Source organism: Dysidea avara, chromosome 6, assembly GCF_963678975.1.
Source record: "Dysidea avara chromosome 6, odDysAvar1.4, whole genome shotgun sequence".
NCBI classification, from domain to species: domain Eukaryota; kingdom Metazoa; phylum Porifera; class Demospongiae; order Dictyoceratida; family Dysideidae; genus Dysidea; species Dysidea avara.
The window spans coordinates 18,667,249-18,685,128 of record NC_089277.1 but is presented as its reverse complement, the minus strand read 5'-3'; the positions used below and the strand labels follow the sequence as shown (position 1 = coordinate 18,685,128).

The window sequence follows — 17,880 nt, the reverse complement described above, 5'->3', positions numbered from 1 at the left end:
AATATTTTAACTAAAAAATTAAGCATGTTGCAAGCATAATAAGCACAATTTTTGTGCATTGGTTATTAGAGAAGCTGAAACTCTGCATATTTTGCATGATGCAGAATGGGGTAGTGTCTGTAAACATAATAAGAAATCAGATTTATGGCTACTTGTGAAGGAAAGACTGGGTTAAACATTGATATACTGTACTCTAATAGAATAGTCACTGCATGTTTAAAATATCCTAATAGAATGTTTACAGATACTCTAATAGAGCAGTCAAGACACAATTTAGATTTGGAGCATAATGGGACACAACTGGGCACAATTGGAGCATAATTAGGAAAATTGTGGAGCATTGCTCAGTAGCATAATAGGCAATTTCTATGGTATAACACTGTAGGATTTCAGGCCTAAATTACCACAGATTTGGCTTGTACTTGTATAAAAAAGATCAATATGTGGAATATACTGTTGTTAAGAGGTTATAGCTACTGATCCAGTAAAAATACAAGTATAAGTAAAACATGCAGTGCTAGAATTCTTCAATGGAACCAAAGGAATGATGTAATAATCACTGAACCTGACTATTGCATCATCCCTGAGGGATGTTTATCCATGCACTGAAGAATTCTAGCAACACATGTATTAGTTGTTTAGACAATGGCCCCTGTAACTGGTATAAAACCAAACAATCAATTACTTTGAATACTGAGGAGAATCAACAATTGATTGGGGGTAATGAATTCCAGTCATTAATTACTCTGTTACTATAAAAATTAGATGTATGAATTGTGTGGTGCTTAAAGAATTCCATTGTGTGACCTCTTGTAGTTGAAGTGGATGGGGTAAATAATTGAATATCCTTATTGTAACTATATATACCCTTAAGAATTTGATATATGTAGATCAAATCATCCCTTCAACTATGGAGTTGTAGAGATGGTAGGTTTAGTAGCATATAAGAAGGCTCCATAAGACATTATTATATTCCACAATTGGACAGATAAAGGTTGTGTACAACTTTACCATTCGATTTTTAGTTAGCCACACTGAATCTTAATTATTTGATCATAGCTAGATCACATGAATGTACTAATAATTTTTGTGGTTGAGAGAGGCACTGATCGAAAAGAAAAGATAATAGTAGCAACCTTTCTGTAATAATTTTGACATCAAAGTCTAGAAACAAAACTGAATTTGAAATTAAGAAAACTATATACAGTAGTAGCTAGCTAACACTTATTTCCAGCATCTAGTTTTCCACAGTTAGACTGACAATGCATCCAGAGAATGCTTTGATATTTGCAAAGTATGCAGGGGTTTATTCTTGTAAGAGACCTGTACACAGGTGTCTTACCTTAGAAGACACCTAGCCACAATTTTTGACAAACAAAATTGCAGTATGTACATGTTGATCTGGATCCTGAAAAACAGTTAAAAATGAAAAGTGGATTTTTTTGTCTCAAGAGAATTAGCATTTTAACCAACCAGATGATTAGTGGTGATGGTAAAAGTGTTAACAACAGACACATGTGGTTTGGCCCCATTACAGGTTTGGGAAAAGTTATAACAAATGCTACACTTTACGGCTTCCCCATAGGAAATGTATGGTGGAAATTTTGATTGACCGTAAATATTTTTGTCAAACATTTGAACGAAAAGATTTTGAAATATTTTTAGAAGGTCAAGCAGTACTACAAATGAGCCAAATTTAAAGATCACGTGCAATTGCATCCATGAGTTATTAAACATTTTTGAGGATCCAGCTCAACACGTACATGCTATAGTTTTTATAATTTATTTATGGATGTACAGTGGTATACAGGCTCTGCCTTTACCAAGTACTTTAATCATAATAAAACAATGTCCATTTGGTTCCACTTGGGGTATTTAGAGATAATAAGTCACTCTCTAGGGTTCCTACAGATACAAATACATGAAAAATAAGAAGAAAATGTCCTGACCGCCTGTAAGCGTTCGAGCGTTAATCGGATGGCTGCAGATTTGAGGCTGCCCAGGTCCAACCATGGATTTTTCTTCTTTCTCCTACTTTTCAAACATACTTAGTGAAATTAATTTAAACATCTTAGGCCTTTATAAGGCCTTCTGGTATACAGGCTCTGCCTTTACCAAGTACTTTAATCATAATAGTACAGGTGCAAACCGTTATCTTTGTAATTACAATTACAGTTACAAAATAGAAGGTTAACCTGTAAGATATCACAGGAGTTTTGAATGTCAGTGACGGGGATGGCTTGCTCTGGTTGATGCCAATAAGTAAATATTGTTCTGATATACATATATAATTTAATTGGAGTTTGAATAGTTTGTAGAATCAATCTACATAAGTATAATATTTTTTATGATTGGTCATTTCAAATTACTTAGTATCTTGGCTACATTATCATTATTGTACATAAGACTGTATTCTGTTGAGGGAAAATCTTGCTGCTTGCATTTGGTGCTGTACTGACACAAATACTAGTAGTGCAAAGATGGAACATTCATAAAATGTTACATTTATGTAGATACCTAATTAAATTCTATTTTCCAGGTTCATCTCACTTGAGTTTAAGTCTTGCTGTATCATTATTATGGTCATCAGTAGAATTTAGGGCCACTTGAGGCACTACAGCGGTAATTTCAGATAAAGAGCAGTGGTGGATCCAGACTTTTAAAAGGAGGGTTCCAATCTGGAATTGCAACTTCAGCCTAGCTGAAAGTCGAAGACCAAAAATAGAAAAAAAGAAGGTCATCACCTGCTGATGATAACTGCTCCTCACCATAGATACCCTCATCAACTATATTTCCTTATTTATAACTCCACGCATAGCCTGCTATATACACTGCTCCTCTTAAGAATACTGTGACTGCTTTATTAGAGTATCTCAATCTCGACTGCTCTATTAGAGTATCTCGAATAAGAGAGGCTCTTTCAAAAGGGGTTCCATGGAATCCTTTGAACCCCCTGGATCCCCCCTCCCCCCCTCCTCAGAGAGGATAATACACAGTGCATCATGCTGTAAGCCACTATAGAGTTCATCCAGTAACACCACAAAATTCTAGTTTATGTGGGAGTCATTGGTTGGATACCTTGTCAAAGGATTTTGAAAAGTCAAGCATCAACTTATTTGCTGTTATTGTGAAGTCTTCAATGGTAGTTAGCAGTTGAGTTTCAAATGATTGTCTAGCTTTGAAACCATAATATATATGTATAGAATGTTATGGGTGCATGTCAAGATGATTCTGATTAGACAGCTGCTAAGGCTGTTTCATGTATAAAGGATATTGCTGAAGAACGTTGTTCGTCAAGTAGGTGCCACTTAAACGAAAATTACAATGTAATATGAGTGTACTTGCTATAGCCACCACAGCTAATATTATAACTTAATTGTTTTGTTATTTTGTTAAATCATAGTTCACATGTTTCCATTGCTTCTGGTATACTAACAACATTGGTTTGCTTGAATGCATATCCTGATCTGCATCTATAGCTTTAGCATTTAGTGAATATTTCAACTTATTGATGCACATCCTTATTCCTTACACAACTACTGTAATCCTTAGTCAACTACATACACTGATAAAATTGAAGTTCTGTGGTATATAGCACTTAGAAGTGTTACTGATTTTTTGACCTGAAGCAGTCAAAATTTAGCACCTATAGTTGCTACCATAGAATTTTTAGGTGCTGCCAATGCCATATTAGGTGCTACCATTACAGTTTTATGAGTGTACGTACCTCCATATGTACCTCACACACTATGCACATGTATGTAGTAAAACGATGAGATATATACGTGAAACTTCTTACAATACTCTTACACCAGAGCAATTTCTAGGAAGTCTCAGCCAATCATTGTGCAGATGCACCACAAGGACTAATGCATTAAATACAAACATAATGACTATAGCCTACATCATACTTACTGGTATACCCAATGGTCATGTACTAATGTGCAGTGTTTACCTATTATTTCATCACTTTATAGGAGGACAGTACATTTTTTTACAAATGAGCGATGACTCATTTGAGACTTATTGACTTCTGAAATCCCAATAGTGGCCTCCAAACTCCAAAACGATTGTTATCCTGATTTTATGCATAACTTGTTTACTATAGCTATATGGCATTGGTAACTTCCATGATTTTCTTGCAGTGGTTGTAGCAAGGGAGACTAATCTTGTTGATAGCAAAATTAGTTATAATGCTGAAGTATTGTACTGTCAGTTGAACACCGAACAATTTTCTGCCTACATATCATATGCCACTACAAAAAACAAAAACGAATAAGACCCCTGTGTGCTAACACCAAAAACATTGAATGCCAAAATAATGTAATATTCAGTGCATGTACCTTCTAGCATATGTATGCACATGTAGCTTGTAGCTATATATAATACATTATAACTATGCCAGGAAACAAGTAACAAATTCTTCACAGGATCATCATTGCCTACATCTCAGCGAACTGACTATATCACCATCATATCAGTGAATCAAAGTATAACTTGCTTTATAAATAAAATGAAAGTTGTCAATAACTGGAAGATTTTGACTACATGATAATATACCAGTGTGAAGATAAAAAAAAATTAATGATGAATTAAGTAGCACATTTATTGCATTCTCAAAACCGGGGCTCTTCCACAAGGTACAGTATACTCTACTGTAACTTAAACGACCTATGCTGGTAGCTAGTGATTGTAAGTAATGCATATAATTATATACTTTATAGCTGTGATCTAAGTACGTATGATCTTTGGTGTGCTACAAACATAAATTTAGTTATTACGCTGTATATAATAAATAATAGTAAATTTATTCATTACAGGTTTATAACATACGTATGTCCAGATGTTTACATTTTATTGGCTATAAGGGCAGCCACCAGTTACTTGTATCATGCAACTACCTTGAAAGCAAAACTATAATGATTATAAATTATCTATGAAACATTATTTTAAACAGCTGTATACATATATGCAGCAAATAAGAAGTTAAACTATGCATTCAGTTGGCTTAATTTTCATTTTAAGAAAGTGAATAGAATGCCACTGATGATTTAATAACATTGTTAGACTGCTGTTTAATGGAGTGTTGGGGATTAAATGTGTACGGTGGTTGTACCACCATCTTCCAGCATTACCACCATGAGAAGCCACTGCACAATTTCTTTCCCACTTGTCATTGTCATTGTCCTAGCTTTGTGGTAAACGTCATCCCATTGGGGGACTGAATACCACTAAAGGGGTCACTTGTGACTCCACAGAATCGGATACAGACAGTTTATACTTTTCAGTGGCTGATCATACTCTAAAACTATTGTACATAAGGTGACCTTTTGTTCCATTAGTAAATGTATAGTCAATTCGTAGCTTCCACTGTCCTTGATTGGTAAGACAATGGATGGCATACAAACCATACCAAAATTCTCCAGTCAGGCTACCAAATCCATCTTCATAATCTAACCAACCTTTGTTAAAGTCTAGTCAACACTTCCATCTTGTCTTCTTTGAATAACTAATTAACCAACCCCCTTCTCCTGACAATGCATCACAGAATCCTTCAGCTACCATTTCGCACTTTCCACAGAAATTCCTAATGTTGTAAACACGAGATTGAGTGACTTAGAGAGCTTGAAGCCACCTTTAATTTCACAACAGCTTCCATTTACATACAGATGTTACAACAGGACAACCATCAACAACCATTAGTCCTAGTAGTATAACTAATGCAATCATTGTAGTCACAATGTCACAACTACTGTGTAGCAAGATCAAGAATGATATGCTTCTTGTAAGTTACTTGATTTATACTTCCATAATTTTCCTAATAAGGAGAAGTATTGCTATTTATGGTAAATTCTGTACAAGGAAATTTAATGTCTTTGGACTAACAATACCTGTGTGATTATATAATAATCATGGATGCTATATTAAAGTTGCAAGAGACAGGTACACAACATAAAATTATAATAGAATGACAAGGTGGGTCATGCACTTTGAAGGTATAATTTTCAATGAATGCTGGAAGGATAAATAATATTTTTGAAATCAAGCAAACAGTTTGTTGGTCTTCTGTTTATAATTGTACAGTAATCGGTTTTATTATAACACACAATGCCGCTCGCATCTTCTATTTTGCATTGCTGATCATCAGAAGTAAAGAGTACTACGGTGCCTGCCAATAGCATTACCCCCAAGTACATATGAGCTATAAACATCATTCTTGCATAATTGTTACTATTAATGTACAAAAATTACCCTGCTCGACCATTTTAATTAATGTATTTGTACAGTAGCCTATCACTGTCTGGTTTCCATAGCTACTGTGTACATAATTTAAATCATGGCATGGGATATTCTTACCACAGGTATTCATTAATACCTATCCCACTCTGAACAAATGGATGCATGTGTGACAACCAAACTGTATGTAATATATGCAGCCAACCTAAGGCTATACCTCCATATATCTGAAAAGGCTGGACACTTGGCAGTTGATCATTTGTACAGTGCATTGAATGGTAAGGATCAAAATTTGTGAAAATTAAGTTTGGTTTATGGTGCATGTAGCCTCAACCATTGACAAGCTACAGCACTCTGAATACTTAGGTGCAAGCTACAACTGTCATTTCTTTATACTTGACAGTTCACAATATAAATAAATAAATATAATAATACAATAGCAAGTTAGTGCAAAAAATGGACATTTCATGTGCTTTGTGGTACAACTGTGAAACTTTCCACACAATTGCAAATAATTAGGGACCCGCCGATTATGCTGGCATAATTATGAGCATAATAGGTGCCTGAAAGCATTGAGCATAATGCCAGCATAATAGGTAGAATATTTGTGTAATAGTATGAATTCTAGCTTATTAAAATAGTTATCACAGAAAGATCGATATACTCTAATAGAACAATCAGTAACTCTAATAGAACAATTAAATAGCTGACTGTTCTATTAGAGTATATCGATCTTTTCTGTGATAAGCAGTAAGTTAGTGCTTCAGCCACTTATCATTTATCCATAAACTGAAAATTATTAGCAGAGCATGAGAACTGAGGCATAAATAATTGAGCATAATTGGTAAGTATTGAGCATAAATTTGAGCATAATAGGTAAATTTTTGAGCAGTGCAGCATAGCATAATAGGTAAAATTATGAGCATAATAGGCGGGTCCCTACAAATAGTACTCCTGTGCCGCTGCATAATTGCCTTTGGCAACCTTTATAGTTGGTTTTGCATTGAAAAGTAATTAATTTTTGTCTTTATATCTCCCTGAGGCATTATACTTTACACTGTTAAACCATGCTTTCAAATTGAAGGTAGACACAATATGATTTTTGTTTGAGGTGAATAGCATATATATAATTATATAGTTGTGATAGATGATTTCTTTTGAGCACTGTGTAAATAAGTACAAAGTGGATATAGTGCTAACACCGGTTATGAACATGAATGGCTATTTTACTAGCTATGGGTCCATCATTTAACTGGATTATCGAACACGCTGGTTGTATCAAGGGGAGCTAAGTTTGGCACGTATCTAGTATGCCCCGAGAGGTCGACTTTAGGGCACATGTCTAATAGCATGCCCTGAGTATTCAACTCAGGCTCGATTCGACTTTAGGGCACATGACTAGTGGTTTGCCTCAAGTCTTGTACGTTAGGGCACGCAAAAAGTAGTTGTTAGTGTTAGGGTCGGGTTTGGTTTCTTCTTCACTCTTATTATAGTATAGAAGTCACTTCAGTTGGACATTTATAAGGTAGAAACTAGGGGAGGTGAGGCTATTATTCTATTGCACACAGGAGTTAATTGCAGAGATGGATGAGATCATAGTGAGTCATATAGTGGTGCATCTTGGTAGAGTTATTCGAACCCCAGCTGAGGCAACTTTTTTTTCGTTTTTTTAGGGTTTTGATTGAAGTTTTTTTAATGCACATGACTGCCGGCACTACATAACCTGCCTAATAATTATGCATAATTTTTTGTGAGAATATAATAGCATGTAATGCATTGTCACCAGTTGATATAGATTAATTAGCCAAACACAGCAGCTAGCTACACGCATTTAAATACTTATAACAATAATTACAGTACATAGGTATAATTTCATTATTATTATGACTCCTAGAAATTTCACAAGCCACTCATATATAGTGCAGGACATTAGTAAAGGAAGACGTCCATTGGCCAGGCCTGCAGGAATAAAATCTTTTTACTTTCATTGCTTACTTGGTGTATGACCATGCAAGAGTTCATAATATAAGGCCACATAAATGTTTCCCATGTTCCAATACTCAAAATAGCAGTGTGGGAAGATGGAACTTTTCTAATTATTTTTTATTAACTGCATGGTTAGCTGAATTATATGTAGTGATACCAGGGCCTAGCTGTATACTTATAGCAAGTCAATATAGGGATGACATAAAATTATCTTAGTGTGTGAATGAAGTGAGGAAGCACACTGTAGCATGCCAACCTAGGGGGGGGGGGGGGGGGGGGGTCAGCCTAGGGGAGTCTGGGGACATGCTCCCCCAGGAAAATTAGACCCTCTGCAGCTTAAATTGAACCTGAGAGTGATATCAGCAGTATAACTATTAATCTGTTATATTACGTTGACTGCAATGTGTATTTATATCACTAGGGAACCAGGGCAGATAACAACATAATAGATTATATGCACGTGCATATGTAATACAAATCTAGATCTTGTGGTGGAAAACAGCCTCAGTTGTCATGGTGTAGTTGAACTCTTACTTAGTCGTATTATTTGTATAATAAACGGTAAGTGATATGTATAATTATAGTGATTTTGTTTACACGCACATTGTGACTTAGTTAATACAAAATATACAAATAAATGCAGTTCAGTTAACTATGACAGTTAATAATAATGTTCACTATTACTTCATCCCAACTATTACCTAACTCCAGTCGTTTATAAAGGCTGGGATATTTTCTGTTGGTTGACTTGAGAAATTCAAGCGCTTTAATAAATTTTTGATGATCATCTCCTTTAAGAATTTTAGTAATATCTTCATCTATTATGACTACTTTGGACAACACGGCTTTTACATATTCCTTGATATAATATATCATTATCTCTGTAGCTATCAAAACACAGACTGCTTGAAATGCTCTACTACCTGAATAAAATTAGAATATGTGTAAACTGAAAAAGTGCTATTATAGAAGATACCTGTATACTTATCAGGTTCTAGTTCAGGCACAAGCATGTCTACCTGGGGCAGGACTAGTACCCCCCCCCACACACACACACACACACACACACAGAGGGAGAAGACTGTACCAAGTTTCATGAAAGAAATTTGAGGAACTTAAAGGGTCCTACTAGGCTACATCTGCTGTGTGAGACAAGGACAGTTGATCATTGCTTCCCTCATGTAGTTCAGCCTACCCAGCTGTTTATTGGGGACCTGGTGGTCCAGTGTCATCTGCATGGGGAAGCATCCCTCTAAGCTGTAACATCAGTGAGTACCTGGTGTTTACTGGGGACTGTCTCGTTTAGTGGTATTGGGGTCATTGTGGAACTTTGGGTTCTGCAACCTCTCTGAGTGAGACCTGGATAGTACTCTTGTGGGTTACTAGCCCTACCCCAGGAGGGTTTCCCTGCACAAGGCTCAAGTGCCTGAGTGGTGCACAGGCATCCCAGTGCTGGTTTACTAGTGGAAATAGCTGTATTTTGCAAGACTGCCGTAGGCTTTGCTTAGTGTGTGCGTGTGTGCGTGTGTGCGTGTATGCGCGCACGCGTGTGTGTAGCAACATAAGTAGCCAAGTAGTTGTATGCCTTATGGTCCTAGGTTTGATGCCTGCATGTGCTTAGGTGCTGTAATTTTAGCAAGAAACTTTACTTACATTACTCCAATTTATTACTGGAGAACTACAGAAATGGGACTCGTACTACACTACACACATGCACATTACACACAAACTCATGCATACTACACACAAATATTTTTCTCAATACCTAAGGATTTAACTCCAGCGGTTTCTAACAGCTTGGTTACTTTATCTTTATCCAGATTCACCAAGTGAAGATCAGCTAAGGCCCAACTAAATGTTGCTGTCTTTATATACACCATAACCAGAGTAAAATGAACATAGCACCACGTACAAATATGCTTACTCCTTGTATTTGAAACAACTGTTTAATCGTAGCTTCAGAAGGCAGATAATCAAGCCCCTTCACTACCTCTTGATGACCCTGCACTTTTTCTTTTGTTGCATCTTCTCCATTCCCTTTATGAGATGACACTGATATACATATATTATAATACATAATCGATAACCCTACGTCTTATTCCATCACACTCATAGTTGAGCCATTTGTCATCTTCATTACGAGGTATATAATATGAAGATGGTTCTGCTGCAGCTTTTCCATTTGTGACTCTTGCTGCTATATCTGTCATCATATATCAACACAACACATATTTCACAGTGTAATTATCCTTAGTTGAATACAAAAAGGAAATGTTATTATTGCGAACGATAGTTACATGGAGTATAATTGAAACTGTGCTGTACATTTGTAGAGGATAAGTTAATAAAATACCACACTTGCATAGGAAATAATCAATATTATAGTGTGAAAAATTATCTTGGCTTAGTTTTGTATGTCCTTTTCCCAATGCTAAATTACATGCTAACGCTTCCAATAATGCATCTCTACCATCTGATTCTAAAAATACAAATAAGAGAGAGAGTTACAATCAACAACAACAGTGAATCACTTATCATTCTTACTGAGAAGCTGATTAAAACTTTTATTGAATTGAGCTTACCAGTAGAAGGAAACACAGGTGGAGGTGGGCGACCATTGTAACTAACAGATGATTTCTCTGTAGCTGGAGTGTAGGTGTTAAACATAACTCTAATTGAAGCTTACCTTTATCCATACAAGTAACCTTATCTAGTGGAGGTGGGCAAAAAGGAGGACCCGCAAATTGTGAGGATAATCTATATGAGGATGACATCACTGGTGAAGGGACTTCTCCTCCTCTTTGTTGCGGATAAGAAGGACACTTAGCTGGTTGCTGCAATGATCTGGGTATTGGTGATGGAACTGCTCCTTGTCTTGCTGCTTTGAGAGATGAATTTCTTTCTACTCTTTTAACCATATAATATGATGATGATGCTATTGATGATTGAGGTGGTGGTACAGATATTTCCCCTGATATTTTACATGAGTATACATAATTCAAATATGATATAGAGTTTTCACCTGTATCATGAGAAGACTTGCATGCACGTCTAGATCGATAGTGATGTGTCTTCTGGACTGTGACAGGACTTGAATCAAGCTGGAGTCCAGAATCACTAGAAAACCTACAGCAACATATAATATTAAGTACTGCCTCATTAAAAAATAATGTCTGGCCATCTCAAAAATTAATGATACAACATGGCATACAAGTAACATATCAATATCACTGAAAGGCTTACATGTATGTATGCACACTATAGATAAGTACTGTAATATACATTAATAGCTAATACATATGATTAAGTAGTACAATGCAAATATTATATGAATATTTTACACAAACCATAGACTCTGGTTATTAGATACAGATGTTTAATTTTTGGATGAATCGTTAATGAAATTTATCATGCTTGTTAAGCAGAAAGAGTGTCTACTAGGAGAGAGCTATTCATACCCATCACATTTTTCAAGTGGTTTGGATACCAGTATTAAGTTAAATAGTTTGCTTCAGTCACGCCTGCAAAGCTTGATGCAGCTATCAGTAGTACTGGCAATGGTATCTGCTAGACACGACACTGGCAGGTATCAAGTGTACTGAGACATGTCTGATTTGTGCTAATGGTCATTTGCTGCCATTGTAAGTAAGTAGCACAACCTTGCAGTAACTGTTTCAACTATATGCGCTTAACAAACACATGTCTAGCACAAGTACGCCATGTGCACTTAACTGGCAACATGTGCTCAATAACCATGCGTGCCTAATAAATGGAGTCTACTAAACAAGTTACTGAACACAGTTTCTAAGCATTATTTTATTGTGTGATTTAATACTGTACTATTGGCTATGCAGTGGCTAAACAGTCTTTTAATCATGCACTGTATAGCTACCACACCATACCAGTGCTGTAATTTGCAAAAGATCCTCTAAATTTTGCTCAATGCAAATCATATGAAAATAAAATTTGCTTCCATGACTTTTTGCACAAAAATAAAGACAGCAAGTAAGAAACTACATAATTAGAAATTGGCATTTATAGTTCACTGCAGTCTCATTTTGGTTAGGAGCCTAGAGCCAAGCACTACATGTTACACATTAAAGACAAGATTTCTAATAGCAATTTAAGTACATATGTACAGTACATGAATTCAGTGTACGCTAATTGAGGGTACTATTACATTGTAAAAATTAGCCATGTATAACTGATCTATAACAGAGTTATGTGCACATGAAGTTTTTTTTTAAGTGTAATACCAAGTGTCTATATAGCTCTATTTTCATGCAAGAAAAAATCATGATAGAACATTGTTGGTAAAAATAGTTTTGTATGATTTATATACACCGAGTGTCATGATACATAATATATAGGGGAGAGTATCTAATTTGATTCCTAACAGCTAGCACATTGTGTTGTAGGTAACACTACAGTCTATTCAATGTGGTACAGTAGACCCTCGGTTATCCGGCCCCCGTTTATCCGGAACCTTGATTATCCGGAATTGAAAATGACTGTTCTATTAGAGTATTTTGAGTATAGGTGTGCGTTCTATTAGAGTATTTCAATGGAGCTCTGCATATAAATGTATGGGCTTCAATTATCCGAACTATTCACTTATCCGAACACTTTTATCATTGCCTGAGAACGAAGGGGTTTGGATAACAGAGGGTCTACTGTACTGATAGTGCATATCTGCAAGCAGAATAGTTATGTGACTGCTCTATTAGAGTATCTTGATTTTGCAGCACTGGTACAGTGTGGAATATACTTTCTTTAATGGTTGAATTGTCTTAGTTAGTAGCTACTGACACCGGAAACTTTGAAAGTAATATAGACATGTCTAATAGCAGTATGAATGTGCAAAAACTTTGTAAACTTTTCCATATGAAATTTATACTTAAAAAAAGCAAATTTCAGTATAAACTTCTTAAATTTACTTACATACATGTATGCACAAAACATATTCACCCATTCAGGATGTAAACATGCAACACGCACTAGTCATGTACGTTATATGAAGGTCATTCTAACCTAGTATATGACTTATCATCCTCTGGTATTTCTGGAGATAATTCAACTGCTGAAGTTTTAGTTACATCTACATGTACAGTGCATAATTATGTCTGATACATAAACATATACACTTACATGCAAACATACGTATGTGCCAACATAAACCAGTACACTGGTACTTAAGATTTTATTTTGACAATAATGGTCTAACAATATATATCCACAAAAAAACAGTCAAGCTGTGAAAAAATGGTGCACTGTCAAAGCCTGGGTGAAAAAAGTTGGGAAATCAAAGGTAGCAACCAACAAATGGCTGCAATGATGTTAATGCTAATAAATTTAACAATACATAGCTTTCACCCAGGATTTTTAAGGCCGCATGATTTTTCACAGCTTGGATATTTTTGTGTGAATTTCACTTCTTTTTGCACTTTATATGGCCCCAAAACCATGCAGCCTATGGCTGACTTTGAGGTTTTCGTTTCTTCTTTTCAATACAGACACGATGATGATTATTGAAGACAGACTATTGTATTGCATAATTTACTTCAATATTTGGTAATATTATTGTCATACTCTAATAGAGTGCACATTTTTGAGGACTTCTAATATAATTTGTATAACATACGTAGAATGTTCTAGAACAATCTAGTGCTTTTACTGGTAGATCTATGAAATTACAAACATTTATTTATAAGCTAGAATTTTCATTTATAAAGCAGAATTTAAGTGAGGTGAACAGCTACGATAGCAGTGGTTCATGGTTAAGGATGCGGGTGCTAGGTATGGAAGTCCATGGTGACTGCTCTATTAGAGTACATATCTCAATCACGTGATTTTACACTTGTTTGGTTTTTGCTTTATAACATTGTAGCTGTAACTCTACTGCTATTCAAACTTAAATAGCAATAGAGTTACAGCTACAATAAAAAGGCACTGCTACAATAATCAACCTATCTACACACCAATTTCCAAGTTATCAGTACTGTAGCTTTGACAGAAGTTTCATATTTTTCTATGTGAATGAACACTCATAACTCACTGGATATTCCTCAGATTCACAGCAAACTTGGTACATGAATTTACCTTTATACGCTCTTTATTTGTGCTAAAGATTGAGGCTATCAAATTACACTTTACATTTTATAGCAATTTTTGCAAAGTATGCGAAAACAAATCGAAGCCCCTGTAGCCCCTATACAGCATAAAAGTAGGAAAAAAACCAATAAATTTAAATGAAAATTTGAATGACCATATCTTGCAATTGCTGTTGCAAATTTTATCAAATTTGCTGTGTGTAGCCTACCCTACATGGCGGACAGCTATAATGCAAAAATAGTGTGCTTTGGAGATGGGGCCATGGAGCTATGCACGCATGAAAAAGTCGTTTTCTTTTTCCCTGTCAATTTACTCACAGTGTGGTGCACCAGCTTTCTTGACTGCACAACACACTACTGTGTGTCTTGATAAATCACTAAAAACACACTGACTGATTCAATACTACATTAACATTAGATAATGTATAGGCTAGGCTATTAAGATTTTTCACAAAGACACCTTATAGTGTATTGAAATCTAATTTCTATATATGTGTATATATGTGTATATATGTGCTACTGAACTATTGCCATAAACCAGTAGCCAAACTTGCACAATCATTTAACCAATAAATTGAAGTACATGCAATACAGAGTACTTGGAATACTAACCTGTAGCAGCAGAGTTTGGAAGTGAGAGATACAATTCTTCATCATCAAACAACTTTACGCATTCAGTGTCTTTATGCTTTTCTGACTACATGGACCACAAAACAACAATGTAATATCAAACTGATAAACCTTTGCATGCAAAACTATGCACAGCATGTCTTAATAGCAAATACACTGCATATATGTTCTATGAAACTTTATGAACAGAGAGTGAGTTAATATTAGATATGGAAATCTGCTAAACTATGGTACAGCTCATTTACAGGGTTACTAAATCACTTAGTCACCTGACATGCTCATTTAGTCACCTACACATGTTCATTTTGTAACCCGCCTTCAAGCAATTCTGTACACAATAAATAATTATAACACGAAAGGTATGCTGCAGTACTTGATAATATTGTAATATTCTTCTTCTCCGTGCTCTACAGATAATTCTGGACAAATTTTAATAGTAGACTAAGTGGTGTATCTACTGTAGCTCTAGCTGTTACTCTGGTTACCAGTCAAATAATTATTGTTGTGGGCGCTGTAAGGACTTCAGGAAGAAACTGTTCCGCTGTTCTGCATTGCTCTTTCACCCCACACTCATGCTCTGGCTATAAAGGTACGTACTTTAAACCATAGCCTAAATAAGTTAGACACCACGACCAATAGGAACTAAGCAATTTAGTACACCCTCAGGCCCTTAGTAGTGCCCTTGCTGCACCAGGGACGCTACAGTCTCAGGCCATCAGGGTTACTAAATTGCTTAGTTCCCTTGGTCTTGGTGTCTAACTATCATATAAAAAACTCAAAATCTAAACATGTATTTGAACTAGCAAAGTAGCCATTTTTAGTCTATATAGTGTCAAACAGATGAAGTAGTGCCTTTATAATCAGACGCTTATTAAGTCCTAAGGTGCCTGTACATTCACATTTTATATAAGCTTGATGTTATACATTTCTCCCCACCCCAGGAAACTAAACTAAATATGTATGTACACACCGCAATACTAATATTTGTAAACCAGCACTACAATTTATTGTGATATTTCTAAAGGACACTTCATGTTGAGGTTGCAGACTGTTACTAGAGCTGTACCGATAATCGGATCGGGCAAAATATCGGTCACCGATATGGCAATTTTTACCAATATCGGCATCGGTACAGAACAGTACGAGGACCGATATTTATATAGCAATAGTTTGTACATAAACGGATTATAATATTGGTTTTCTAAGTTATCCATGTGGCTGTTCAGTAGCAGTGGCTTATTGTTCACTAGACAGCAAGCGTTACGCTACGAGAAGCCATACAAATACACGCGAATCTAGTGTTTGTTGCTGGAAAGCTTATCAGTCTTAACAAGAGTTCATAATATAGGCTATATTATGAACTCTTGGTCTTAAATAAATGAAGCAGTTATATATAGTACCTTTGTAATAAAAGAACAGTCACAAGAAAACCTACTGTACCAGCCTTCACACAAGCCAATAAAATGCGGAGTAAAGCAGAAATATCTGTTTTAGGCTCCATGGGAGTATGCATAAAAATGTTTGTGGGTGCCTAATTGTCTGGATTGCACAATAGAAACCCAAGCCACTATTACCACAGGCATAGAGTGAGCAATGAATATATCCACATGTTGTTGTAGAGTAGGTAACTGTACACTTTTGCATAGATTAACTATGACTTTTGTTTGTAATGCAAATATCGGATCGACTATCGGTTATCGGCTTCTTTTGGTGGTATCCATATCGGACATCGGTACATGCCAAAATCCCATATCAGTACAGGTCTAATTGTTACCTACAAAACCTGAGACATATGTACACATATTATGGATTACAGCACTTTAACATATGTACATGATCTCATCCATTACAAATATCTAATACCGGTTTTTTCACTGATGGTGTTGTAAACTCCAGCAGCTCATTTTCTATTTCTTCTTGTTCCAGTTGTTCCAACTCTAATAACAACTCATCCTACAGTGACAATTATAACCACCTAAATCACAAGATGTCTACTGACCTCATCTATGTCTTCAGAACCACATGGCATTGATAAAGCATTAGATATTTCATGAGCCACTTCACTTTGTTCTAAAATATCATCCATGATAGCCTGGATATCATCTGATTCACTGCACAAGCATAAATAAACCTTAAACCAGTTTATGTAGCAAATGCCTTACTGCATACATGTAACCGAGGATTTAAACACTAGCCAATGACAATTAATTATGTACATATATTATATAGACAAAGTAAGTTATGGTTTTTTCAATTATTTAGCTACTTCTGTTCATTGTAAAGGTTACAAATGTTTTAAGTACTGGTATGATAATACAACAGTATTCACTTGCTGTCAATTCAATGCTGCTAGCTTACATAGCTACCTAGTAATTTATTAGTTCTGTATTAACATTACTGGAAATGGTTTGTAATTCACTTAAATATTCATTCTGAAATAGTGAAACTTTAATGAAATACCTCTAACATATCTGCATTATTAATTTTACTGTTCACAGTACTTTCTATATGTGACTGAATTTTGGAAATCACCCATATGGGTGCACGTGAAATAATTAGAATTTTCGTGTTTAGTGTGTTGCTAATAAGAGCAGGGAACAAATTTAAAAATAGTTCAAGAATGTTCTTGTAATTTAAGGTATTGAGAATGGCTTAAAACCATCAACAAGTAGATTTGCACTATATTGTTTGTGATTTGATCATTAATATTTTAGGTGTCAAATGCGCCCATTAGGTGATTTTCCAAACTTCAGTCACATATGTAAGATTAAGGTAATCCAATATCTTTAATAACTAATCTGGCAAAAAATTGGCAGCTTTGAGAGCTGCATCAACTTAACTACTTATTTAATGGCAACCCACTAATTGAGCCATGTCAACCCACCCTGTTTCTGCATTGCTTTTGTACTGATTTCTG

General features: G+C 35.5%; 1 protein-coding gene across 8 annotated transcripts in view; it reads right to left on the bottom strand.

The window, feature by feature from the left end:
• Window positions 1-8,740: 8,740 nt before the first annotated feature.
• The window catches only part of LOC136258396 (protein mono-ADP-ribosyltransferase PARP4-like), a 44,361-nt gene continuing 35,221 nt past the window's right edge, over window positions 8,741-17,880 (bottom strand). For 4 of the 8 annotated variants that reach the window (XM_066051703.1, XM_066051706.1, XM_066051709.1 and 1 more), the window contains exons 44-55: window positions 16,963-17,074; window positions 16,827-16,916; window positions 14,946-15,030; window positions 13,255-13,321; window positions 11,246-11,349; window positions 10,910-11,194; window positions 10,806-10,868; window positions 10,624-10,702; window positions 10,316-10,428; window positions 10,148-10,260; window positions 9,989-10,088; window positions 8,741-9,146 (exon numbers count right to left, since the gene is read on the bottom strand). In XM_066051703.1, coding sequence (XP_065907775.1) covers window positions 8,872-9,146; window positions 9,989-10,088; window positions 10,148-10,260; window positions 10,316-10,428; window positions 10,624-10,702; window positions 10,806-10,868; window positions 10,910-11,194; window positions 11,246-11,349; window positions 13,255-13,321; window positions 14,946-15,030; window positions 16,827-16,916; window positions 16,963-17,074 — 1,486 coding nt within the window. In that variant the 3' untranslated portion in view covers window positions 8,741-8,871. The remainder of the gene's footprint in view (window positions 9,147-9,988; window positions 10,089-10,147; window positions 10,261-10,315; window positions 10,429-10,623; window positions 10,703-10,805; window positions 10,869-10,909; window positions 11,195-11,245; window positions 11,350-13,254; window positions 13,322-14,945; window positions 15,031-16,826; window positions 16,917-16,962; window positions 17,075-17,880) is intronic. The other 4 variants (XM_066051704.1, XM_066051707.1, XM_066051708.1 and 1 more) reach the window with 4 other exon arrangements.